We start from the raw sequence: 27,076 nt of genomic DNA on the forward strand, positions 1-27,076 counted from the left end.
GTTGATGTTCCACCAACTGGTCCAGTCTCCACCATGTCCACTGTGGGATGCTGCTGCTGACCTTCCTCCAGCCCTCTGCTTCCACCTCCCTTTTTCCACCAGTCAACTCTGCATCGCCTTCACTATACTGTTATGCTAACTTACATACTGTTTGAATTTTACTGCTAGCTATATATGGAGTATGTTTAATGTCAGAGCCGTACATCATCAGAGTAAACTATGAGTCAGTTTTCAATGTTAGCTTATACTTTGTCTGTGTCACATATCCTGTCATGCATGTATCCAAATGTGTGTTGTGTTTTCCTTGCTTTCCCACCCCTCCCTCTTCTCCCATCCCTCCCCCTTGCCCTCCTCTGTCCCTCTTAACCCCCCCGGCCAGCAGGCAGATGGGTCCCCCCTATATAGAGCCAGGTTCTGCTCGAGGTTTCTTCCCTGTTAAAAGGGTGTTTTTCCTTGCCACTGTCGCCTTTGGGCTTGCTCTGGGGGTCAGGCATTTGGGTTCTGTAAAGCGTCTTGAGACGAGTTGACTGTAATTGACGCTATATAAATAAAATTGAATTGAATTGAATTGAATAATCTTGTTGTCCAAGAAATAAATTAGTGTTGTTATTTTTGTTTTTGTCGTTTTCAACCTGTAAAAAGTTTGCAGCAGAGACCTTGGCCGTTTCTGTCTGTTTCCTCCCCAGCGCGGCGCTAGGAAGGCCACAGGAGGCAGAAACAGTTTCAGAACCTACTCTCCAATCTGTAAACATCAGGCTCTCTAATTCTCCATCTGAAAATCCTACTATGCCAGTTGAAGTAGATGGTTCAGCAGATAATGCTTGTATTCCCACAACTCACACAGAAACCATTTTCTGAACAAATTTCAGTTTCAGTAGCAAGAACAGATGTTCAACATTCCTTTCTAATTTCTGCAGGAACACCTCTGGGTTGATGGGCAGAGACCTTCTCTGTAAATTACATGCTAGTATTCTCTGTACTTCAAATATAGTGATTTTCGTTATTGCTGGACTTTGGGAAATAACATCTAACAAGCAACAATATGATTTCAAAAACATGAATGAAAACCAGCTATCAACAAAACATTCCAGCAATCTGTGTTCTTTTGTTTGTCTGCTTGCTGTAAATGGAAGCAGATTTGTTATAAACAGTCATGCTATTTAGAAACAGCCTCAGATTCACCAACAAAGAAACTGTGAGTAAATAAAAGTCACAGTAACAATAAAAAAAAACAGCTGAACTTAAAATTCTCTTTTCATATTGTGTCAGGTGTTCTCTTATTATTATTTTAATAAATCATGATTTTATGTAGGAGACAATAACTTAATAGTTTCATTGCGTTGTTGGACTTAGGAAAATGTCAACAGGGTGAACTTTTCCATAGTTCCATTGTAAAATTTTCCACAAGCTGTGCTTCATTGGTGTCTGCTATGAGACCTGTTTTGCAGTGTTGTTGCGTTGCTGCTGTTAACCCACCTGATGACTATCAAAATGCAGTAAATGCAGTGTCAGGTCTTCTAAAACAGACTGATCAAGTAATTTGTGAAAATTGTATGATTATCGGTGCTTAGGCGCATTGCCTGTAAAATAGCTAAAATTGACAGAAGCTCAGAAAATTCTGTACAAAGGTGAAGACACTCTGCCCCACATCAAGGTCGCTGTGTGGACAGGGGCGGATGAAAAACAACTAACAGCACTGATAAGTAGATACAATGTTCAGACGCAGACTGTCGTCAGTCTGTTGCAGTTTTGCAGTCAAAAGGTCAAGTAGCTGGGTCATGTGTTGTATGAAGACCAACGCATGCTGTCTCCAGAAAGACTGACTCTGTTGACCAATATGGCTCCCCCAAAGACTAAGAAAGAGATGAATGATGAATTGCTGTCGTCACTGGATCTCTGATTACGCTGCGGTGGACGAGCTGCCACACTGCAGGATGCTCCTGCTGTGGTACAGTGGACTGAAAGCATGCACAAGGCCTTTGAAGAATAAATAACTGCTCTGATAGCAGCTCTAACCGTGGGTTTGCAAAGACTAGACGCAACCATTTCATCTGTACGTCACTGAGGGATTTGCTTCAGGAGGGATGGTGCAAAAACGTGTCGCGTTATCGCCCAGTCGCATATTACTCTTCTAGGCTCTGTACAGTGGTATGTGGTATGCCTGGTGGAATAAGATCTGTGGCTGCTATTGCAGAAAGGATAGAGAAATCTGCACCTATGGTCTTGACACATAACTTTTTTCCTATATGCACCACACTCAGTGATACATATCCTAAATGTAGCTTCCACACAACACATAAACCGCTGCACGTAAATCAGGCTACAAGTCCATCATTTGGTCCAGTCCTCACATCATTCTAAAGCGAGCCACTGTTCTAAATGTTGTTCCTTCCAATCACAGACTCAGATGACAATCATGAATGTGAAGTGGTTATCAGCTGTGGTTCGCCGCCTCGTGCAGATTTGATGCAGACACCAATAGCTAATTCTGACCTCATTCTGTACACAGAGGGGCCAAACAGCAGACCCACTGATGTCACACGTCATACAGGTTATGCTGTAGTCAATAACTGTGGGAGATGGTGGAGCTCTCCCCCCAGACACCTCAGCACAAGCAATAGAGTTGTTAGCTTTAGTCAGGGCCTGTGTTATCTCCAAGGACAAGGTCTCTACCATCTACACAGACTCTAGATTGCATATGATTTTGCTCATTTTTAGAAATAGAGAGGATTTTTAACTTCATGTGGAAAGCCATTAAGACATCATGAGCTGATTAATGACTTAATCAATGCCTTTTTTTCTGCCAGAACAGGTGGCAATTGTTAAATGCAAGACACTGATTTCTGGTTCTGATCCTGTTTCTCTGGGAAACGCGCGATCTGATGCTGACGTAAATTTCTCACTGAGCCACAGAAATAAGAAACCATCAGATAAGTTCTGTTTGAAAGAAAATATGAACAGAGGCATGTTACGTTTTAAAAAAGCTGAGCTTTCAATTTGAGAGAGATCACTTTGACTGACAAAGCTTGAGTAAAGTAGAAAAACATCACTTTGATCCTGCAGTAAGTCAGTAAACTACATAGATTATAAATGATTTAACAACACAGGCAGAAAAAAACCTCCTCTAAATGCTCGTATCGGTAAAGTAATGCGTTCTGTGTCATTACCTGACCAATTACAATACAAACCCAAGAAGAATTCTGCAGTAAAGCTTATGCTAGGTTATGCTCATGAACATAATATAGGTATAATCTGGGTGTGTCAACACATGGCTAATTCAATGCACTCTCCTATGTTTACACCAGTTCCTTTTTTAGCTGATTACAGAAAAATAAACTGGAATGATATAGGTTCAAGGATGGAGAACGGTTCAGAGGACTGCTACACCCCGACTTTGCCTATTAAAAATAATGAGTTTTCTAGGTTCCAAGAAATGGCAGAATGGGTGGTAACTGAGGTCAACACACAACACTGGCCTGCTGAATTCAATAGGGCCAATGTGATCATAACCCAATCTGTGAAAAAATACACTGACCTAGTCAGAAAATATAGAACTTCATTAGCACTAGTCCAAACTAACTGCTGTCGCTCTCAGATTGAAATTTCTCCATGTGTTCTGCAGCCCTACACCGTTTCCATATTAGTGGATGCATTGGTAATAGTTCAACCCTGGTTCTGAACACATGATGTCAGAGTATTAAATGTTAATATTCACAACTGTTCTGTTACCATCTCAAATGCTGATACACCGTTGAAGAATTGTGATCAATATTTGCCCCCTATTCAGGTTCAAGGATTACAGAATGTGTCCCTGTGTTTTAAGGGTGTGGGTCCCCAACCAAAGGAGCTACAAGGTAAAAGCAGCTGCATCACTGAGGTACCTGTTGTGTTAAAACAAGCTCCACTGCCACAGAGAGTGTATTTAGCTTATCTCGTCCCGTTAATTAGAGCAGTACAAACTCCTAAAATGGCCTTATTTCATAATACCCAAAGTAGGACCAAGAGAGAAATCACCACGAGCCAGCGGGTGTGGGGTGTAATTCTCCCCTCATATGGTGTTTTCATATCACACAAAGAAACAAACACTCTATCTGGAGTACTGAAAAGTCATCTGAATGAGTGTAGCGGTGCTATGAGGGCAGAACACAAATAGTTACAGGAGATTAAAGACTGTGCCTCTGCAAAATAGAATGGCCCTGGATCTGCTCCTAGCAGCACAAGGAGGTACTTGTAAGGTCATAGATCCTAACTGCTGTTCCTAAATATCAGATGCGACATCTGACGTACAAGACATGGTGCACGACACAGCGCAGGGAATAAAAGAGCAGCATGATGTTAAAAGGCCGGGATGGTTTTGGAATCAGGTAAAAGCTAGAATCAACCGAAAATAAAACATTTAATTAGTAAACATACATCATAGACTGATTGAAACGCATATAATGTGGAATGTGATAGTGTTGTATTAGACAGCCGGAGCTGATTTAACACTACAAGGGAATCGTTTTATAATCACAGAATATAATCATATACTCATTGATTTCAGATAATTTTCTCATTAAGGGTTAACTGTTTTAAGTTTTTAATGTTAAGTGTTGTACTGACTTGAATTACTGTAATTGATTTGTTTCCTAAAAGTGCTGATTTCACACTGATTCACACATTACATTATTGTGCTCATTTGAGTTGCGCTGATCTGAGAAATGGGAGGGTCTGCATCGTTCACACTGGTTGAATTGAACGAATAAAAGATGATTTAGACCAGGTCAGTAAGAGGGATGCAACAGCTACACACACAAACACCACAACATACACACACCTCATACATAAGCTTAATTGCATCTTCACTGCACTACCTTTACGCGTGTGTTTAATTAATCAATATAGTGTGTGTTGTTTTTAATTTTGATGATCATGAATAACACAACAATCACTGTCTTGCTGGGTATCTGAATTTTTATGGAATAATGTCTCTATAGAAAACTTATCGTGGAATGATTTTGTGTATAACACACATTCAGTGAATTACATTATTGCGGTAGTGTAGAAGACTTGAGTAGTTGAAGGTAAAAGAATTTGTAAGAATTGATTGTATCAGAGTTTGTTTTGTCTTTTTTCAGGGCATTTTTCTTAGTCGAATGTATGAATTAATGTTGAACAAATCAAGAGGGTATAACTATTAACTTAATATTAATAAATCAGTAAAGTTAAATTTTGGGTTAGTTTAGAATATTGAAATTTCAGCTAATTGAACCATGTGTAATTACAGGTATAGCTTATGCGATTAATTACTCCAATTTCAATGTATTTCATTTTCTACAGGATTTAAATTTACCATAGAAATTGAGTTCATTTTTATTGTGTATTATGTGTGTATCTAATTATAAATTACTATGATGTTTAAGATGAATTTCTTATGTGTTGAATATTACAGAATCAATTTTGTGGAGCTCTCTGGATATAGTTTCCACACACTTAAATTTTTCCTTTCATTTAGGTTTGATCTTACGATCAAAAAGGAGGGATTTGTTAAGGAAAAATTGTAGGTAATAGGTCATTTTGAACCAACATACAGAAGGTCATCCCTTGATTCCAATTGGAGACACACAGAAGCACACCAACTGCTCAGACAGACAACTATTTGCTGATATAGCAACAATAACAAGGTTAGATCTGCCTCTTTTCTCTCTCAGACAGTAGAAACCCTCCAAGGACAGAGAGACTCCTCAGAGTTGATACTGACAATGCACTTGTTATGTCAATTCTCCTGAATTCAGGAAAGCATTTTTCTCTACATCAGTCATCTGAGTGTTCCTGAGTTCGCCTCCGGTGTTTCCTCACCTGACATCGCAGAAATTCCCTAACATGTGTATCGAGCTAGAGAACATGCTAGCTGATGGCTGAAACTCTTTAGAGCCCTTGGAGACGGAATGAGGTTGAGGTATGGAAATGTAAAGTGTACATTATTATCAGATGAGTAACATAATGTAGCCGCAAGGGCACACAAGCCAGTGTCTTATTGTGCCGGTCCCAAGCCCGGATAAATACAGAGGGTTGTGGCAGGAAGGGCATCCGACGTAAAACTTTGGCCAAATCAAACATGCGAATCAAATGTATGACTTCCATACCAGATCGGTTGAGGCCCGGGTTAACAACGACCGCCATCGGTGCTGTCGACCTACAGGGTGCCGGTGGAAAATGGACGACTGTTGGTCGAAGAAGGAGGGGAGGAAGGTGTGTTTGTAGGAAGAGAGAGAAGAGGAACACCAAGAGTCTAGGACTGAGAGTAGGGTCTTTGAATGTTGGAACTATGACAGGAAAAGGTAGAGAGCTGGTTGACATGATGCAGAGGAGGAAGGTGGACATACTGTGTGTCCAGGAGACCAGGTGGAAAGGTAGTAAAGCTAGAAGTTTAGGAGCAGGGTTCAAGTTGTTCTATCATGGTGTAGATAGGAAGAGAAACGGAGTAGGAGTTATCTTGAAGAAGGAGTTTGTTAGGAGGTAAAAAGAGTGTCAGATCGAGTGATGAGCCTGAAGCTAGAAATCGAAGGTGTGATGTTCAATGGTGTTAGTGGGTATGTTCCACAGGTAGGATGTACGCGGGAGGAGAAGGATAAATTCTGGTTGGACCTTGATGAAGTGATGCAGAGCATCCCTAGAAGTGAGAGAGTTGTCATTGGTGCAGATTTCAATGGACATGTTGGTGCAGGAAACAGAGATGATGAGGAGGTCATGGGCAGGTTTGGTATCCAGGAGAGGAACGCAGAAGGACAGATGGTGGTTGACTTTGCAAAAAGGATGGAAATGGCTGTAGTGAATACTTTCTTCCAGAAGAGGCAGGAGCATAGGGTGACCTACAGTGCATCCAGAAAGTATTCACAGCGTTTCACTTTTTCCACATTTTGTTATGTTACAGCCTTATTCCAAATCGGATTCAATTATTTTTTTCCCTTAAAATTCTACACATAACACCCCATAATGACAAAATGAAAAAAGTTTTTTTGAGAGTCTTGCAAATTTATTAAAAATAAAAAACAAAGAAATTACATGTACATAAGTATTCACAGCCTTTGCCATGAAGCTCTAAATTGAGCTCATGTGCATCCTGTTTCCACTGATCATCCTTGAGACGCTTCTACTGCTTAATTGGAGTCCACCTGTGGCAAATTCAGTTGATTGGACATGATTTGGAAAGGCACACACCTGTCTATATAAGGTTCCACAGTTGGCAGTGCATGTCAGAGCATAAACCAAGCATGAAGTCAAAGGAATTGTCTGTAGACCTCCGAAACAGGATTGTGACGAGGCACAAGTCTGGGGAAGGGTACAGAAAAATTTCTGCTGCTTTGAAGGTCCCAATGAGCACGGTGGCCTCCATCATCCGTAAATGGAAGACATTTGGAACCACCAGGACTCTTCCTAGAGCCGGCCGGCCATCTAAACTGAGCAATCGGGGGAGAAGGGCCTTAGTCAGAGAGGTGACTAAGAACCCCATGGTCACTTTGTCAGAGCTCCAGCGTTCCTCTGTGGAGAGAGGAGAACCTTCCAGAAGGACAACCATCTCTGCAGCAATCCACAAATCAGGCCTGTTTGGTAGAGTGGCCAGACGGAAGCCACTTCTTAGTAAAAGGCACATGGCAGCCCGCCTGGAGTTTGCCAAAAGGCACCTGAAGGACTCTCAGACCATCAGCAAAAAAATTCTCTGGTCTGATGAGACAAAGATTGAACTCTTTGGTGTGAATGCTAGGCGTTTTGTTTGGAGGAAACCAGACACTGCTCATCACCAGGCCAATACCATCCCTACAGTGAAGCATGGTGGCGGTAGCATCATGCTGTGGGGATGTTTTTCAGCAGCAGGAACTGGGAAACTAGTCAAGATAGAGGGGAAGATGAATGCAGCAATGTACAGAGACATCCTGGATGAAAACCTGCTCCAGAGCGCTCTTGACCTCAAACTGGGGCGGCGGTTCATCTTTCAGCAGGACAACGACCCTAAGCACACAGCCAAGATAGCAAAGAAGTGGCTTCAGGACAACTCTGCGAATGTCCTTGAGTGGCCCAGCCAGAGCCCGGACTTGAATCCAATTGAGCATCTCTGGAGAGATCTGAAAATGGCTGTGCACCGGCGCTCCCCATCCAACTTGATGGAGCTTGAGAGGTGTTGCAAAGAGGAATGGGCAAAACTGCCCAAAGATAGGTGTGCCAAGCTTGTGGCATCATATTCAAAAAGACTTGAGGCTGTAATTGCTGCCAAAGGTGCATCAATAAAGTATTAAGCAAAGGCTGTGAATACTTATGTACATGTGGTCTCTTAGTTTTTTATTTTTAATAAATTTTCAAGAATCTCAAAAAAACTTTTTTCATGTTGTCATTATGGGGTGTTGTGTGTAGAATTTTAAGGGAAAAAATGAATTGAATCCGATTTGGTATAAGACTGTAACATAACAAAATGTGGAAAAGGTAACGCGCTGTGAATACTTTCCGGATGCACTGTATAAGAGTGGAGGTAGGAGCACACAGGTAGACTACATCTTGTGTAGACGGTGTAATCTGAAGGAGATCAGTGACTGCAAAGTAGTGGCAGGTGAGAGTGTAGCCAGACAGCATAGGATGGTGGTGTGTAGGATGACCCTGGTGGTGAAGAAGATGAAGAGGGCAAAGGCAGAGCAGAGGACCAAATGGTGGAAGCTGAAAAAGGAAGAGTGTTTTATGACTTTCAGGAAAGAGTTGAGACAGGCTTTGGATGGTCAGGAGGTGCTTCCAGATGACTGGACAACTACAGCAAATGTGATCAGGGAGACAGGTCGGAGAGTACTTGGTGTGTCATCTGGAAGGAAAGGAGATAAGGAGGCTTGGTGGTGGAATGAGGAGATGCAGGAGTGGATCCAGAGAAAGAGGTTAGCTAAGAAGAAGTGGTACACTGAGAGGACTGAAGAGAGTAGACAGGAGTACAGGGCACGGATTAAAGCAAAAAAAATTTTTTGACTGAATTTTTTTTTCAGACCAGTTCATATTCCCCTGCAATATGCTGCACTACACATTAAGAATGACACCTTTTTCGTGCAATAGTTTCCCAAAGATTTCAAGAAAAAAGGTTAAATGCTGTATTAGTCCCTCAGTTTCTCTAATACAGCATTTAAGTTGTTTTGAGCGGTTTATTTATTGTTGTCATTTGCTTTTAACTTAAATGTTTTGTTCTATTCAATTAAAACTGATGCTTTTTGCAGGGCTTGACTCAGTTTGTATTGGAGTCAAACAAGTAACCATCTACAAATCTTTTCTGTTCAGGTTTTATTCCTCAGGAACAGGACAGAACAATTATAAATAGAACAATTAACAAAAGTGCAATAGTGCCAGAACTAAACACAAGTTTGAATTATTTATTTTATTTTTTGGAGGTAAAACCAAATAATTTAAGCACACTCGATGTTCGTTTCTGGGTTTTCTTTGGTGTTGCTGCGACTCCAGCTGGCTGACAGTTCAATTTGGTGCTGAACAGCAATGCCATGTGTGCAGAGATAGGAGGCATGTGCATTTGAAATGGACAATCTGAAGAGTGCTCTCAGATCTTGTGCAATGGACTTGACTAGGTCAACGAGTGGCTGAGACATGGTGAAAGACAGGTCATGCTCAGCGATGAATGCGCATATGCGAACTTTCAAATTACACACACAGTCAGTCATAGTTGCACAGATCTCACTTGTTGTTGTAGCACCTGGCAAGGAGGTAGTGTGCTGCAGGGAACGAACAGCACTTCTGCCTGATGGCGCATAAGCACTTTTTTTTGCCATTACTGCCATACTGAATATTTTTGTGGCACACAACACAAACACAAGTTCCTGGCAGTTTTAGCTTTTTGCACCAAGAGCTAACTGGCTTTCCGCCGTCGCCTGTCTCATTAAGCCATGCCCATCTCCATTTGTTTTTTAACATATTTATCAATTCTGAAACGTTCGAACCTTCTTTCAGAATCAGTGCGTCCACATTAGCATGTGGAAAATACGGCAAACTCGGTGCGGGACCTGACGTAAACAGGCACGGGCGGGGGTGAGCGCGCACGCGGGTCACGACTTGAGTGTCTCACCACTGTTGGAGCGAAGCAGCCGACGCGGGACAGACAACAGGCGCGGGTGGTGGTGGTGGAAGTCACTGGTGGCACGCGCTGGGCTAGACCGGACCCCTGAGCCCCGAACGCCTACTGGACCTCCGCTACCGCGTCATGGACGTTTCATTTGTGCATTAGCGCGGCACCACAGCCCCGCTTGTCCGGCCGGCTGAGGAGGGGGTGCTTTTTTTATTTTTTATATTTTCTGGTTACATTGTCCCCTCATACCAGCGGACCCGTTCGTACTTTGTTTTTTCATCACTGGAGCGGAATGGCTGAGAGAAGCTCCAGATCCTTCTCTGGGGGGCAGTGGTGAAGTTGCCGTCCTGTGTTTCTGATTGACTAATAGCAAGGCTCTGACTGGCTTTACTGGTTTACACCAGCGTCATTAATTCCATAGTCAAAACTCAATCACAACAAATGCGCGTGCAACTTTTTTTTCCCTCCCTCTTTTTCCAACTGACGGAAATCCGTCTACAGACGGAGAACTTTAATCCCTGAGTACAGGGAGATGCAGCGTAAGGTGAAAGTAGAGGTGGCAAAGGCCAAACAAGGGGCTTACGATGACTTGTATGCTAGGTTGGACAGTAAGGAGGGAGAGACTGACCTGTACAGGTTGGCAAGGTAGAGAGACAGAGATGGGAAGGACGTGCAGCAGGTTAGGGTGATAAAGGATAAGGATGGAAGTGTGTTGACAGGTGCCAATAGTGTGATGGAAAGATGGAAAGAGTACTTTGAAGAGTTGATGAACGAGGAAAATGAGAGAGAACGAAGAGTAGAAGAGGTGACTGTTGTGGACCAGGAAGTAGCAAAGATTAGTAAGGATGAAGTGAGGAGGGCATTGAAGAGGATGAAGAGTGGAAAGGCACTTGGTCCGAGAGGCATCTGGCTGCAGACCTCCACTGTGAGGACGGGAAGTAACCATAAGCGTCCGATAGGTGGCCGTAACGCACCTGAAGTTGGTTTACTAACCGCTAAATAAATCAAAAGAAGAAGCCATTTCACGCGAGTGATCGTCTGGCATTTACGGTGAGTTGTTGATTTTTATTATCCACAGAAAATGTAAATTACGGTGGCTGACAGGGGAAAATGACGTGCATGTACACAAACGAGCTGCAAGTACATTAATGCGCTGCATAAATGAGAAGAAATGCAAAAAGAAAACGCTGCATATCCAGTCACACAGTGGAAGTAGTAGTGACAGTAGTGAGCTTTTCACCTGAGAGGCAGACAATGGTGAGCGAGACAAGTAACGTTAGTTGAGGGAAAGGCTGGATGAAAAGGTTTGTCTTCTCTCATCTCCATGGATAAACATAAATAACAGAGAGAACACATGGAGATCGTAGTAAAACACCTTCAGCACCCATATAATCACAGTGACTGAAAAGCTAAGGACTTAAAAACTCCTAAACATTTAGGGAAACTAGATGTCCACTGTCTCTGACATAACATATGTGTGCGGGGGGGGGGGGGGGGGGGGGGGGTATGTGTGGGTTTATGTAGGCCTATCGGGGGGGATGGGGGGACCTGTGTGTTTTTTGTTTTGTTTTTTTTTGTAAAGCGCTTTGTGCTGCATTTCTTTTGTATGAAAAGTGCTCTATAAGTAAAGTTTGATTGATGGATTGATAACCATGCCGACTTTTTATTGCTGCTCGCTCATGTGTGACTGGATATGCAACGTTTTCTTTTTGCATTTGTTTTCATTTATGCAGCACGTCTGTAGATGCAACGTTTTCTTGTTGCAGCGCGTTTCTGTTTATGCAACGCATTCATGTATTTGCAGCTCGTTTGTGTATATTGTACATTTGCCCCTGTCAGCCACCGTAGTAAGTGCATGTTTTTTGTGTTCTTCGTCAGTATAGCTGTTGCAAACTCATGTAGGAGTCATTAATGATGCAGTTATTGGATATAGGTCACTTTTATAAGTAGATGTAAACAGGCGGTACAAAAAAATCAGATATATACATCAAGTCAGTATTAGGCAAAAAGACCTGCAGTGTAAATGAGGCCTAGAAATGTATGTAGAAATTAAGTTTTTTCACATTTTAACTGTAAGCAAAGATAAATTAATTTGAAATAAAGTCCATGTACTATAATTCAAACACATAACACAATTTTATATCCTTTTCAGATGCACCATTCAATGTTGAAGTCAGTCAGAAAGCCTGCAGTAGAACGCTGCACAACATGCTGCAGTTTGTTTCACTGCCCCCTTTGCCCCAAAGGCATGTTTAAACCAAGCATCCTGTCGAAGCTTCAGCGACATTTGGAGGTCCACCTAAAAATACCATTACATTTGAAGGTAATGTCATTGCATTTTAGATTAAAGTTATACCCACATGCACACAATTGTGTCATGTGACTTGTTTGTCATTGTCTAATCTAAACATTTTCTTGACTTGCTTTTAGAGAAGATCTGGACAGATGCATCAAAAGCCCTCCTGTGAGGTGAGGTGTCACCAGTGTTTAGGCTGAAGAAAAGAAGGGTGGATGACATTACTATGGTGAAACTTTAATTTTGTTTTAGTCCCATTTCAGTTTTTCTTTTGTTTCAGGTTGGAAACCAGCATTTCTATTTCCCTATTTTTTCAACAGTCTTTTTTCCAAATTGTACTCCAATTGTGGACTTGCTTTAAAGAATATGCCATTTATGAGTTAAGGTCACACCTGCTGTCTCTAAAAATAAACAGTGTCTAGATAATGCATGATTGGATTGAAAATTAACATTTGTTGAGCTGACTAATACGTCAGGGTGGACTACTTGAACGGGTCCTAATGGGATCTTTTCTTTTTCTTCTTTTTGGAGGTCAGGCTTGAATATTACAACTGATCTTTTTACTTATCTACATATTTTCAGGAAGAAAAGCAGCAAGCTGAGGTTTCAGTCAGACCTGCTGATGTGAGCACACCAGTGGAAGTGGTAGGCTATTCTCACTGTATCTATTGGTCAGATACTGTTGGTGCAGCAGTTACGGAACAGAAAGACATTTTTTTATTTCTGTCTTTTCTATAGGACTCGGTTGAAGTGCGTATTCTGCATGATTGCAGACATGCAGCAGAGTGGGTTGAGGCCAATAAGACACTCTTCTCTGCCAGAGTGGACCTGCCTGAAGTTCTATACATGGGGGAGGAGGAACAGGCTGAGGCTGCTCTGCAGGATAAAAGACATGGATGAGCAGGAAAGGGAAGAAATCCTGGAGGTCTTCAAATTCACATTCTACAACACTGAGGACATGTGGACATTTTGTGACATAGTAGTGGACGAAAACAATTACTTGGCACATTGTGAATGTCACAAAGATGAATAATTGAAGGATAACAGAACATTTGATCATGTTGTGACTTTGTGTGTTCATGTTTTGTTTTCTCATTGAGCACTTAATAATTCACTTGAACTACACTGTAGATCTCAAGAGTTTGGGTAGTAGTTGGTGGTATTTAGGTGCTCCAGCAGCACAAGAACATAATTAGCATAGACAAAAGATCCTCAGCTTTATAGGCTACAAACAGACACTTGAGCCCCAAGTCACCCACGTTTATGTTTTCCGTAATGACCTAAGCTGTAATATTACACAAAACAGTGTATATTGCTCTACGTACATGGCAATCATTAATGAGAAGTGTTTTGAAAAAGACAAATGCTAATGCTTCACTTGTCCAAATAAAAAGAACCAGAAAAGCACTCAGAGAGCGCAGTACTCCTTCAAGGCTGTTCATTCCCCACATGGCATTGTCAGAAATGTTGAATTTCTGAATGTGTCTGACTATCTGTGTCTGAAATGTGAATTATTTTATATAAATGCAGCATTTGTCTATTAACTAATAATTTATTTTATTAAATATGCAGCGGGCGGCATGAATTGATGCAGGCAACTGACAAAGCGTTTGCTTGTTGTCATAGTTACAGCGACGCCGTGCCGGCCGCTGTCTCTGTGGGAAATGTTTAACAAATCCGTGGATCCAGACTATAAGCCGCATTACTGGCAAAATCTAATGAGGTGGTCCTTGTGTCATTTCTGACCTTCCCTGAACATTTCATCCATATCCGTTATTGCCTTTCTGAGTAGTGTTCCCAACAGCCGGATTCACAGAAGGACAAACGTACGCCGATCGTCACATAACTCCACCGCGTTCCTTGGCGGAGTAATTATAAATTCTCAATATACTCTTGATACGGTTACTGGCAAAATATAAATGTGTGCTTCACAGGCATAAAAAGTCACGGTGGGGCTCATCCATCCATTAATTTTCTTCCGCTTATCCGGAGTCGGGTCGACTGCAGACCTCCACTGTGAGAGCGACCTCACAGTGGAGGTCTGCATCCAGGGTAGCTCCTCACCCTGTCTCCAAGGCTGAGCCCAGCCTGCCTGCGGAGGAAACTCATTTTGGCCGCTTGTATTCGCTGTACGGTGGGGCTCATGCATAACATAAAAGGAAAACACAGAACAAAAACGACAAAACAGAAGTTTAATATATAAATAAAAACGATATATAACATAGACAAGGGATTAATAGATTTTATGTTCTATTATTAACTAATTAATGCATTAGCACGAAAATCAATTCCACCGGAAGTCCCTACACGATTTTATTTCGATTTTATTTTGTAATGCATCCCGTGCATTTCCCGTCCTGACAGTGGAGGCGTCCTGACAGTGGAGCCTGCACCGGAAGCGACCTCACAGTGGAGGTCTGCAGCCAAATGCTTTTGCTTGGTCCTGATGATATACCTGTGGAGGTATGGAAGTGTCTTGGAGAGGTAGCAGTAGAGTTTCTGACTGGGTTGTTCAACAGGATCTTAGATAGTGAGAAGATGCCCGAGGAATGGAGGAGAAGTGTGCTGGTGCCCATCTCTAAGAACAAGGGAGATGTTCAGAGTTGTGGCAACTACAGAGGAATAAAGCTGATGAGCCACACGATGAAGCTATGGGAAAGAGTAGTTGAAGCTAGGCTAAGGGCAGAGGTGAACATCTGTGAGCAGCAGTATGGTTTCATGCCAAGAAAGAGTACAACAGATGCAATATTTGCTTTGAGGATGTTGATAGAGAAGTACAGAGAAGGTCAGAAGGAGCTGCATTGTGTCTTTGTAGATCTGGAGAAAGCTTCTGACAGGGTGCCCAGAGAGGAACTGTGGTTTTGTATGAGGAAGTCTGGAGTGGCAGAGAAGTGAAGAGTGGTGCAGGACATGTATGAGGACTGTAAGACAGTGGTGAGGTGTGCTGTAGGTGTAACAGAGGAGTTCAAGGTGGAGGTGGGACTACATCAGGGATCAGCTCTGAGCCCCTTCTTGTTTGCTATGGTGATGGACAGGATGACAGACGAGGTTAGACAGGAGTCTCCATGGACTATGATGTTTGCAGATGACATTGTGATCTGTAGTGAGAGCAGGGAACAGGTGGAGGAGAAGCTAGAGGCGTGGAGGTTTGCCCTGGAAAGGAGAGGAATGAAGGTTAGCCGCAGCAAGACGGAGTATCTGTGTGTGAATGAGAGGGACCCAAGTGGAAGAGTGAGGTTACAGGGAGAAGAGATCAAGAAGGTGGAGGATTTTAAGTACTTGGGGTCAACAGTCCAGAGCAATGGAGAGTGTGGAAAAGAGGTGAAGAAGCGTGTACAGGCAGGCTGGAACGGCTGGAGAAAAGTGTCAGGTGGCATGATGATGATTTTTTCAGCTAAAATGAAAGGAAAGGTTTACAAAACTGTGGTGAGACCAACCATGTTGTTTGGTCTGGAGACAGTGTCCCTGAGGAAAAGACAGGAGGCAGAGCTGGAGGTAGCAGAACTGAAGATGCTGAGGTTCTCTTTGGGAGACACCAGGATGGATAGGATCAGGAATGAGTCCATCAGAGGGACAGCACATGTTAGAGGCTTTGGAGATAAAGTCAGAGAGGCCAGACTGAGATGGTTCAGACATGTCCAGAGGAGAGAGAGTGAATATATTGGTAGAAGGATGCTGAGTTTCCCACTGCCAGGCAGGAGGCCTAGAGGAAGACCAAAGAGGAGGTTTATGGATGTGGTTAAAGAGGACATGAAGGTAGTTGGTGTGAGAGAAGAGGATGCAGAAGACAGGGTTAGATGGAGGCAATTGATTCACTGTGGCGACCCCTGAAGAGAAAAGCCGAAAGGAAAAGAAGAAGAATAATTATCAGATGAGTAACATATTTTATTTAAGAAAAGGGAGAATGTCATTACTTCATTTATTTATGAGTAAAGCTGCATGTCATTAGGATTAAAGCAACACATTCTTTCTGTGAACAATAACAATATATTGTATTTGATATACTGTATGTCAGAATAGTTTTAAAAACATTTCATTTAATATTTCGTTGTTATTATTTGGTTATAATTATTTGTATTGATTGTAAACATGATCAGTATGTGAACATGATTTATGTGTGAATTATTTGTGAAACTACAGCAAAGCATTTTGTATTTCTTCTGTTTTTTTCTGTAGTTTTCACGGTGCTTATCGTACATGGTGCTCGTTGAGAGTAAGAAATAAATCGACACAAGTTTGAAACTCTCTGCATCTTGATTGATGAACCCAAGGGGCCGCTATAAGTAGTGTTTTGGTACTAGACATCGGTCTCCAGACCACTTTTTGAAGGTCTCAGTCTTGTCACAGACCCGACGTCATTTTTACTCAGTCTGGTCTCGGTCACGGAGGACTTAGAATTTTACTGTGAAACCAGCTGAGACCGCGGCTGCAGTGACAGCACTGAACTGTCTCTCAACTGACTTCCTAAAACAGCTCAGTTCAAGTGGAAGCTACAGTGAGTCATCACAGAGAGAAGCCATTCCTTGAAAACCTGTCCTTTCTGTATTTACAGAATAAAGTCGTCCCGTTACACATACGTCCATGCCTTTGTCTTCATGTGTGTAACAAACATATATAAGGAAAAGGCATGTGGTACTGTTTGAAGTTGGGCTTACGCTTCTCATGAACAATAATGAGAAAAACCACATGAAGCTTTGATTATTTTACATCAGCGTTAGCTAATGTCAGCTCTGCCGTGCTGCTGCTGCTCACTTGGATGAGAGAACTACTGATGTGACAGAGGAGTGTCCAGCTCAAATGATGCTCCCTGTCTATGAAAAAGGTACGTCTCACGTATGCAACTTGGCCTGGCAACATACACACTTCATTTTAGTGCCAATTTTTAGAATTAAAACACATGATTGCAGAATAAATGTGTAACTTGAATATAAATTAAACTTAATATTTCTATATCACAGTTTTAGCGTTGTGAGTTCCCTCTTCTATGGCTTGTTCAATCACACAATCTTTCCCACACTGAGTGTACTTAAAAGAAAAAAATACACACCTATCCCTGTTCTGAAAATGACTGTAATGCCACTGTTAAAGTAAGAAAATGAACTGGTGTGGTCATTTAATATCATATCTTTGTGTAACTATTTGAAAAACATGGCTGCCATAATGCTCCTGTTATGTATTGTGCTGATTCATTCATTTGTGTTTTTAATATGGTACATGTAGATGTTTCATGAATTCATAAAGCTTTCTTTTCTGTTCATCTTACACTGTAAATAAGATTCTTTTTAGATATGATTCATTGTTATATGACCAGATGTCTTTATGATTTACAGATTGTTGGAGTACAAGGCGGGGCACGAGAAAGATAGCAGCAAACTTTGTGATCCTTTACACAGAAGAGTTCAGGTCTACAGTCTACATTCACCAAGGCAGCGAGCATCACTGAAGCCACTGGCAAACATTTAATAGTTGGATGTAGTGTGCTGCTTCCATTTGTGGAAAATGGACATTTTAAACACTTTGCAGTGCTGACCTTTAGTCAAGGCCCTCCAGCAGTCTCTGATGAGAAGATTCTCTGGAATCTTTACAAAAACAAACATGGCAAAAGAAAGTGAAAGAGAGGAACCTTTGACTATAAAGTGTACTTTTTGGTTCCCCTGCTGGATCCACAGTTTGGACTAAGTTGGATGGATCTGGACGTTACCATTGGAGGAAATGCAACATCAGTGAAGAAGGCAAGAGATGAAGTGAAGAAGTCACTGACAGGTTAGTAAACATTCTATACTGCTGAAAATATTATACCATTAAAAACCCTAAAATAGTCATAAAGTGTTTAAACTACATTCATTGTTGTCATAAAAATACTATAAAATTGATGATCTCTTGAATCTGACATGGTCTTTATATATAACCTACCAGGACCTTAATATTTTTGTGTGTCTTTGTTTATGTTTTTCAGACACTTTGACCACAGAAGTGGAGAACATAATGAACAGTGAAGAAGATGCAACAGAATCAGGAGCCATGAATGTTTATCTATCCAGTGATTCACCACCAGCCAAATGCCCACGCCTTCTGTCCCACTACAAGGCTCACAAGAAACACAACTTCACCCAGGATTCAAGTATTGGAACACAGATTGGAAAGAACTTTGAAGCCAGACTCCAACACTGACAATGAACTTGTCTTTTGGGCAAAAAAAATGAAAGTTTTCCTCAGCTGCACAAATTGACACTGAAGGTGCTGACAGACAATAGAAACTATGAAATATTTGTTTGATACATTTCATATTGATTGTTTGTTTATAGTTGCAGACAAGAGTATTACAGGAAACCTTATACTTGCCTAAAAACTACACTGAATAACTGTTGAATAAAATGGTTAAGTGAAATTTGGTGTGGTCTTAGTCTTGACTCTGTCTTGCTTCGTCTTGGCCTCGACACACTGTGGTCTCAGCCATGTCTTGGTATCAGTTTAGGTGGTCTCAACTACAACACTAGCAGTAAGTCCACCTATCAGGTGATCAGGAATCACAGAGTCATCAGGATAAATCAGAATCTCTGCTGGTGAGAAGGTGGACTGTTCAGGTGGTCAAACATTTGAACATTGTTCTCCACATCTTCTCCTTCCTGCTTCTTGTCCAACAGCTGAACTGCAGAGTTTAGTCATCGAACAAACATCAAACACTAAAGGGTTGTTCTGGTGTTTCCTTTTCATTGACGTCTATCTGAAACATTCCATTTTGGAAAATGGTGGAAACTAAAACAGAACCTGGAACCAAGACTGTACAGGTTCTTACAGGTTCTGGTTCTGTGATGCAGGTTCCAGCTTGTTAAGTTCCTGTAGTGGAAGAGGCCTCATTAAGAGAAACTAGAGCTAAAGGTCAGTAACAGAACTGATGTGAGTCATAGAAATACAGAAAACCTCCCACCTCAGCTGTTCTGTTCATCATGAATAAAAACACATTTTAAATGGTCATCAGTTGAACAGGTTGATGAGTCCTGACCTGAGAGCTTCCAGTTTACAGTGTGGACTCTCCAGTCCAGCAGAAAGACTCTCCACTCCTGAATCCTGCAGGTTGTTGTTAGTCAGGTCCAGCTCTGTCACACTGGAGGACTGGGAGCTGAGGACTGAGGACAGAGCTCCACAGCTTCTCTCTGACAGATTACAGCCACTCAGTCTGAAGAGACAAAAAGCAGATTATACCGATGAAACAGCAGGAAAATTTAAAGTGTCATCAGTTTCCAACTACTTACAGAACTTTCTTGGAGGCTTTGACCACTGGCAGCAGCCTCAGAAGAGCCTCCTCTGAAGCAGAGTATTTCTTCAGGTCAAACACGTCCAGATGTTCTCCTGATGACAGTAAGATGAAGACCAGAGCTGACCACTGAGCAGGAGACAGTTTATCTGTGGACAGATGTCCTGATCTCAGGGACTGTTGGACCTCCTCCACTAGAGAAACATCCTTCAGTTCATTCAGACAGTGGAACAGATTGATGCTTCTCTCTGCAGACACGTTCTCACTGATCTTCTTCTTGATGTACTTTGCTGTTTCCTGATTGGTCTGTGAGAGACTTCCTGTCTGTGTCAGCAGGCCTCGTAGGAGATTCTGATTGGTCGGCAGTGACAGACCCAGGAGGAAGCGCAGGAACAAGTCCAGGTGTCCGTTTGGACTCTGCAAGGCCTCGTCCACAGCTCTCTGGTAGAAACGTGTTGGATCTATCTTCTGTCTGAACAGTTCAGACCACCAGGATGTTGTTTGTTGTTGTTCTTCCAGCAGGTTGACTCCAGAGTTGATGAAGGTCTGATGGACATGAAGAGCAGCCAGAAACTCCTGAACACTCAGATGGACATAGCAGAACACCTTGTCCTGGTTCAGTCCTCTCTCCTCTTTAAAGATCTGTGTGAACACTCCTGAGTACTTTGAGGCTGCTCTCATATCGATGCCACACTCTGTCAGGTCGGACTCATAGAAGATCAGGTTTCCTTTCTGCAGCTGCTCAAAAGCCAGTTTTCCCAGAGACTCAATCATCCTCCTGCTGTCTGGACTCCAGTGTGGATCTGTCTCAGCTCCTCCATCATACTTGACCTTCTTGACTTTGGTCTGAACCACCAGGTGGTGGATGAACATCTCAGTCAGGGTTCTGGGCAGATCTCCTCCCTCTCTGCTTCTCAGCAGCTCCTCCAGAACTGTAGCAGTGATCCAGCAGAACACTGGGATGTGGCACATGATGTGGAGGCTTCGTGACTTCTTCATGTGGGAGATGATGCTGCTGGCCTGCTCCTCATCTCTGGATCTCTTCCTGAAGTACTCCTCCTTCTGTGGGTTGGTGAACCCTCTGACCTCCGTCACCATGTCCACACAGTCAGGAGGGATCTGATTGGCTGCTGCAGGTCGTGTGGTTATCCAGAGGCGAGCAGAGGGAAGCAGATTCCCCCTGATCAGGTTTGTCAGCAGCACATCCACTGAGGTGGACTCTCTAACATCAGTCAGGACCTCATTGTTGTGGAAGTCCAGAGGAAGGCGACACTCATCCAGACCATCAAAGATCAACACAACCTGGAAGTCTTCAAAGCTGCACATTCCTGCTGCTTTGGTTTCACTGAAGAAGTGATGAACAAGTTCCACCAAACTGAACTTTCTCTCTTTCAGCACATTCAGCTCTCTGAAAGTCAATGGAAACATGAAGTGGATGTCCTGGTTGCTTTTGTCTTCAGCCCAGTCCAGAGTCAACTTCTGTGTTAACACTGTTTTCCCGATGCCAGCCACTCCCTGTGTCATCACTGTTCTGATTGGTCCATCTCTTCCAGGTGAGCCTCTAAAGATGTCTTCTGCTCTGATGTTTCTTTCTGCTCTGTCTGCTTTCCTGGATGCTGCTTCAATCTGTCTGACCTCATGTTCATCATTGACCTCTGCAGTCCCTCCCTCTGTGATGTACAGCTCTGTGTAGATCTCATTCAGGAGGGTCGGCTGTCCTGCTTTAGCGATGCCCTCAAACACTCTCTGGAACTTCTTCTTCAGAGAACATTTAAGTTTACGTCCACAAACTGGAGCAACAAGTTCTGAATGAAGAAACAACATGAGATCAATGAATAAATGACAGTAAATATTGCAGCAGTTCATCCTCCTAAAGACTGATTGTGTGAAGATATTCTGAGACTTTAGTAAATGTTCTGTTGATCAGCAGCTTCAGTCTTTACACAAATCCTCTTACTGCTCTGCAGACAGTCAGCCAGCTTCTCCTGCTTCATCCTCCTCAGGAACAACACTGTGATCTGCTCAAACATCTCTCTGCTGCTCCTCTCATCTTCATCATCACCCTCCAACTCCTCCTCATCCTCCCTCTGACTCTCTGAGCATTCTGGGTAATCTGGACTCACAACCTTCTGCATCTTCTTCAGCTCCTTCTTCACAAAAGTCACCATGTTGTCCTCCAGCAGCTGGAACAGAGAAATGTGTCAATGAGTCCATCAGAGTCAAATCATGGAGCCAAACATCAGATCCATGTTGGACACACTGACAGTCCACTGGTCTACAAAGAGCAGCATGGAGACGCCTGAACACAGCAGATGGAGAACAACTTGTTGTCCATGAACTCACCATGAATATGGAGTCCAGGTGATGCTGCTGGACAGACTGAGCTCTGGGAACCTCTGAGTTCTGCTGCTCCACTCTGTGGATCAACATCAACAGTTAACTCTCAGTTTATCACACAGAGACAAACACCAGCTGAAGGTCCATGATGTTCATTAGAGATTCCAACATTAGTCTGTTTTCCACTGCAGGAACTTTCTGTTCATTTTGACTCATCATCAGTCTTTGTTCTCACTACAGGAACCGTCCCTGTAGAACCTCTTTCAGGACTGTTTATAGGGGTTCAACATTCCTTCTAGCATACAGGCTAATATACAAGCTATCATTTAGGCTAACATAAAGGCTAACAAGGCTTTTATCATCACAGAACTGGAGTTTTGTCCAGTGAAACTGTTTCTTGATACTTTAGTGAACTCAGAGTTCTTGCTGTGATCCACCTGGTTCTGTTTTTAATGTCTCTGTGTATGATGTTCACGTTATCAGCATCACTTCTTCAAAACATTTGTTCTGTTTGATGAGGAGCCAATCTGTGATCAAACTAGCAGCTCTGAAACCTTGTTCTGAACATCTTACCCCTCTGCAGCAGGACCTGGTTCTCCTTTAAAATAAGGAGGATTATCCTTAGACCAGTCACTCCTGAAGGACACACAGCTGGATGCAGGTCCAGGTCCAGGTCCAGGTCCAGGTCGATTCCTGTCAATAATGATGCAGCAGTGATGTGATGCTGAGCTCTGACATGCAGCAGAGTCCTGGACAGTTAGAGATGGTGGTCTCACCTCTGAGCTTTGCTCTGGTTCTCCTGTTCCCCACACAGAGAGCTTTTAGAGGGAGGGACTCCCTCCTCTCTGTCCTCACACTCATCCATGATGCTCAACTCACAGCAGCTCACACACACTTTCTACCTTCACCTGCACAGGAAACAAACCTCATTCATCCACTCAGATTCTCCTGAAAAGATCAGCTGCTGCACTTCTACTATCAGTCCAGCAGATGGAGTCATGGAGCTGCAGAGACTCACAGAGAAACCGAAAATAAAAAAGACACGACACAGTTTGTATTGTGAAGAAACATCAGCAGCTGATCAAACTGACTGAAGTCAATCAATAATCTAATAGAAATACTGACTGATTGCAGTGAATAATTAACCTGATAATCATATTGATGGATGTTTAAACAGCAGTGATCCAGAGTTTGTGGTGAAATAAGAAGTGAACATGTAGAAACATGACAGAGCAGAAACAAACAGCAACATTACTGAAGTTAAAGCAGCAAACAAAGCAAACTTACACTTTATTCAAAGCGCTGAAGAAGAACAAAGTTTCCAGTCCACTCCTGGACGCTCATAGCCTAGCCGCGCTAGACAACCCACGGCAACGAATTTAATTCTCTGCCAGGGTGGGTCTAGTTACCCTCCATAAGGCTCGAGGCTGGATTCTCCTAAAACTGGCCGGACCAATCACCATGAAGTGTAGAGTCAGAAGGCGGCGTAACTAAGTGACGACAGAGGCGTGACGATTCTGACAGAAACAACCGGCGCACAATAAAGTTATCTTTCGACTCGGCTTTGGCCACAGCCCTTAAAGATTTGAAGCTAAAATTCAACTTGAAAGATAACCAAAGAACGGCACTGAAGTGTTTCATTGAGAAGAAAGACGTATTTGGACTTATGCCGACGGGATATGGCAAATCCTTAATATACCAGTTGGCTCCGCTGGTTGGGAAGCTAATGGGACTTAGCCACAATCCGCCGGCGCTCTCGGAACTCCGTCAGCCTATTCGTTGCGCTGATTGGTTGTATACCTACCCAATTGCTGCAGAGTGATTTGATAGACAACCTTTTAGCCCGCCTCCCTCCCTGTCGAGCTTCCCTAGACCCTTTAAAAAAAATAAATTTTAAGGTCTTTATTCCACAATTTAATTAATATAACAAAAAAAACAATAACAAGAAGAAAATAAACTCACATTTCCATTTACAAATCTTGCTTACATCTGAACATAGCAGGTAGATAAGACATTCCTTTACATGAACAAAATGCATTTTAACTTAAAAAAAATATTAAAACAAAATAAATCCAATAATAGGGTTAATGACTTAAAGGGATTAAGCGTGGTTACATTACACAGGATTATAACTTAGAAATCAAGAGACTTTAATAAGGTTTCATATAAATCGCATAAAGACTGATTTACTTCTGACAGTATCTTTAAGGATAATAGATCATTTTTAATTTCATTTTTAAAACAGATTATAGAGGGTTTACAGTTTTTCCATTTACTTTGATGTATATGATACTTCCCCATAATGCAAATAATGTTCACCATTTTAGAAATGTTTTTTGGCAGACCATCCATATAAACATCACCTGCAGCATATTAAACAAAGAATTGTTTATATCAATATTCAACCAGCTGTAAACAGCTTTCCAGAAAAGTTGTGTGATAGAACAAGAAAAGAACAAGTGTTCAATTGTTTCATGTTCTGTCATACAGAACACACAAGGATTAACTTCAAAATTTAATCTTTTCCTTAGAGTTTCAGCAGCAGGATAGATATTATTTATTATTTTAAACTGAACTTCTTTAACTTTAGGTAAAATTGGCCACTTAAGATAGCTACAATATGTCTTCATCAACGCAGTTTCGTTATCTGCTATCTTTATTTTGGTTGATTTATTTATATCATTGAATAACTTCTCTTTTAACACACTTCTAAGTACTTTGTTGTTACATTTTTTCTCATCAAACTTCACTTCACCTATTTTAAGGTCAGGCATTTTGACAGATACATTTGATTGTGTAAGGATATTTTTAATCATGTGTAATAGGGGGAATGGAATTGCTCTATAGATTCGATTAAATTCTCTATACGAACATTTTAAATCATATTTTTCTACAAAGGAATTCATTTGCAATAGATTGCCATTTATATCCATTAAGTCAGTAACAAATATAATTTTTTTATCATACCATTCTTGTTTAAATAAGGTTTTCCTGTTACTAGTGATGGTTCTGTTGTTCCACAAGGTGGAGCTGTGTGGTGTGAAGTTGTGTGTGAACATCATTTTCCAGTAGAACAATATTTGTTTGTGGAAGTCAGATAATGTGATTGGCAGTTTAAATACATCAAAATCACATCTTAACAAAAATTCTAATCCACCCACATTTTGGAAAAGACATTTTGGTATATGGAACCATATAGAATCGGCATTTGCCAAATACGCTTTAATCCAATTCATCCGAAATACACCAATCATGGATTCAAAATCAGGGGCTTTCAATCCACCATTACCATATTCTTTAATCATTACAGACTTTTTAAGATAATGGGTCTTATTTTTCCAAATGAACCTAAAAATGACGGAGTTTACCTTTTTAATCATTTGAGGAGGAACATAAAGGGCTTGACAAGGATACACTAGTTTTGATAAGCCTTCTGCTTTTGTCAGCAAGATTCTACCAAAAATAGACAGATCTCTCATAAGCCAAAGGTTAAGATTTTTTCCCACTTTATCTCCTCTCCCTTCTAAGTTTAGTTGCTGTCTCTTATTTTTATCTTGAGATATTATTAAACCTAGGTATTTAAATTCAGTTTTAACAGAAATAGAGCTTATATTTGTCTCAGCACAAGGGTGAAGAGATAATATTTCACATTTTTCCAAGTTTAAGCACAAACCTGATGCTCTAGAGAAAATCGATATTATATCCAGGGCTTTCTTAATGAAAGATTTATCATTTAGAAAGATTACCGTGTCATCTGCAAATTGACTTATCCGATATTCATAATCAAAAATGGTAATTCCTTTAATTTGAGAGTGACTTACAATTAGATAAGCAAGCATCTGTGTACATAAAATAAACAGTTTGGGAGAAAAAGGGCAACCCTGCCTGATTCCACGTAAGATCTTAATTCGGGGTGTCATTCCAGGGTTGAGGGAGATGTAACTATAAATATCGCTGTATAACATTTTAATCACCTTGCAGAACCTTTCTCCAAATCCAAATTTTTTGAGCACCGTGAACATAAACTCATGTTCAACAGTATCAAAAGCCTTGAAAAAATCAATGAGTAACACAAAACTATCTGGTTCAATATACGATTGGTAGTCCATCATATCCAGAATTAGTCTAATATGGTTGTGAATATGTCTTCCCTTTATAAAGGCTGATTGATATTCTTCTACAAGTTTTCCCATTATTTGTTTTAAGCGATTAGCATAAATTAAAGCAAGCAGTTTATAATCATTACATAATAGGGTTATTGGTCTCCAGTTTTCTAACCTCATCAGATCGTTTTGTGGTTTAGGTAGCAAGGATATCAAACCTGTTTTCATAGTGGGGGACAAGCAACCTTTCTGAATACAATCCAGTCAAGCTTTATACAGTAATTTACTCAGGTCTGCCCAAAAATGTTTGAGAAATTCAGATGTTAAACCATCAATCCCTGGTGATTTATTGTTTTTCATTTGCTTTAATGCATTTTCAATTTCTAGTAGGGTTAATTCTTCTTCTACTAAATGTTTGTCATCTGCATCCAGTTTTTTAATGTTTCCACTGATGCTTTTGAATAGAATGTCACATTCTGATTGATTAAATTTTGACAGATATAAATTATTATAGAAGAGACTAATTTCATCCTGGATCAATTTCTTATCTTCTAATACAACATCATCCTTTGTCATAAGCTTACTTATGTTTCTCTGTGTCTGTCTTTGTTTTTCAAGTCCAAAAAAGTATGCTGAGCTCTTTTCACCCTTTTCAATCCATCTAGCTCTTGAACGAATATAAGCTCCACCTGCCTTTGCTGTGTACATGTCATCTAACTGGGACTGCAGTAACTTCAGTTCGGTTTCGTCTTCTGGGGATTGTTGAGAATTATTTGTTAAAGAGTTGATTTTTTCAATTAGATCCTTTTGTTTGTGTTTCTTTGTGTGACAGTTCTTTACCTCTGTTAATTGCTATACGCTTGGCCTCAAACTTAAACCATTCCCATTTACTAGTATCGCTCATATCTATTTTCTCAACTTCCGAGATAAGAGACTTCACCTGATCACAAAATCCAACATCTTTCAGTAAGTCATTGTTAAACTTCCAAATATGCGGAGAATTT

At 41.4% G+C, this 27,076-nt stretch overlaps 2 protein-coding genes across 3 annotated transcripts in view; both read right to left on the minus strand.

The window, feature by feature from the left end:
- The window catches only part of LOC127533525 (NLR family CARD domain-containing protein 3-like), a 33,421-nt gene extending 9,853 nt beyond the window's left edge, over nucleotides 1-23,568 (minus strand). Inside the window, exons 1-7 of one of the 2 annotated variants that reach the window (XM_051946727.1) lie at nucleotides 23,257-23,568; nucleotides 22,746-22,877; nucleotides 22,543-22,662; nucleotides 21,976-22,048; nucleotides 21,590-21,815; nucleotides 19,631-21,437; nucleotides 19,381-19,554 (exon numbers count right to left, since the gene is read on the minus strand). In XM_051946727.1, the coding sequence (XP_051802687.1) occupies nucleotides 19,381-19,554; nucleotides 19,631-21,437; nucleotides 21,590-21,815; nucleotides 21,976-22,048; nucleotides 22,543-22,662; nucleotides 22,746-22,834 (2,489 nt within the window). In that variant the 5' untranslated portion in view covers nucleotides 22,835-22,877; nucleotides 23,257-23,568. The remainder of the gene's footprint in view (nucleotides 1-19,380; nucleotides 19,555-19,630; nucleotides 21,438-21,589; nucleotides 21,816-21,975; nucleotides 22,049-22,542; nucleotides 22,663-22,745; nucleotides 22,878-23,256) is intronic. The other variant, XM_051946726.1, reaches the window with a different exon arrangement.
- LOC127533520 (NACHT, LRR and PYD domains-containing protein 3-like) overlaps nucleotides 1-27,076 on the minus strand; it is a 137,625-nt gene that overhangs the window by 84,348 nt on the left and 26,201 nt on the right. The gene's annotated exons all lie outside the window — the stretch shown is intronic.

Source organism: Acanthochromis polyacanthus, chromosome 4 (assembly GCF_021347895.1).
Source record: "Acanthochromis polyacanthus isolate Apoly-LR-REF ecotype Palm Island chromosome 4, KAUST_Apoly_ChrSc, whole genome shotgun sequence".
NCBI lineage: Eukaryota > Metazoa > Chordata > Actinopteri > Pomacentridae > Acanthochromis > Acanthochromis polyacanthus.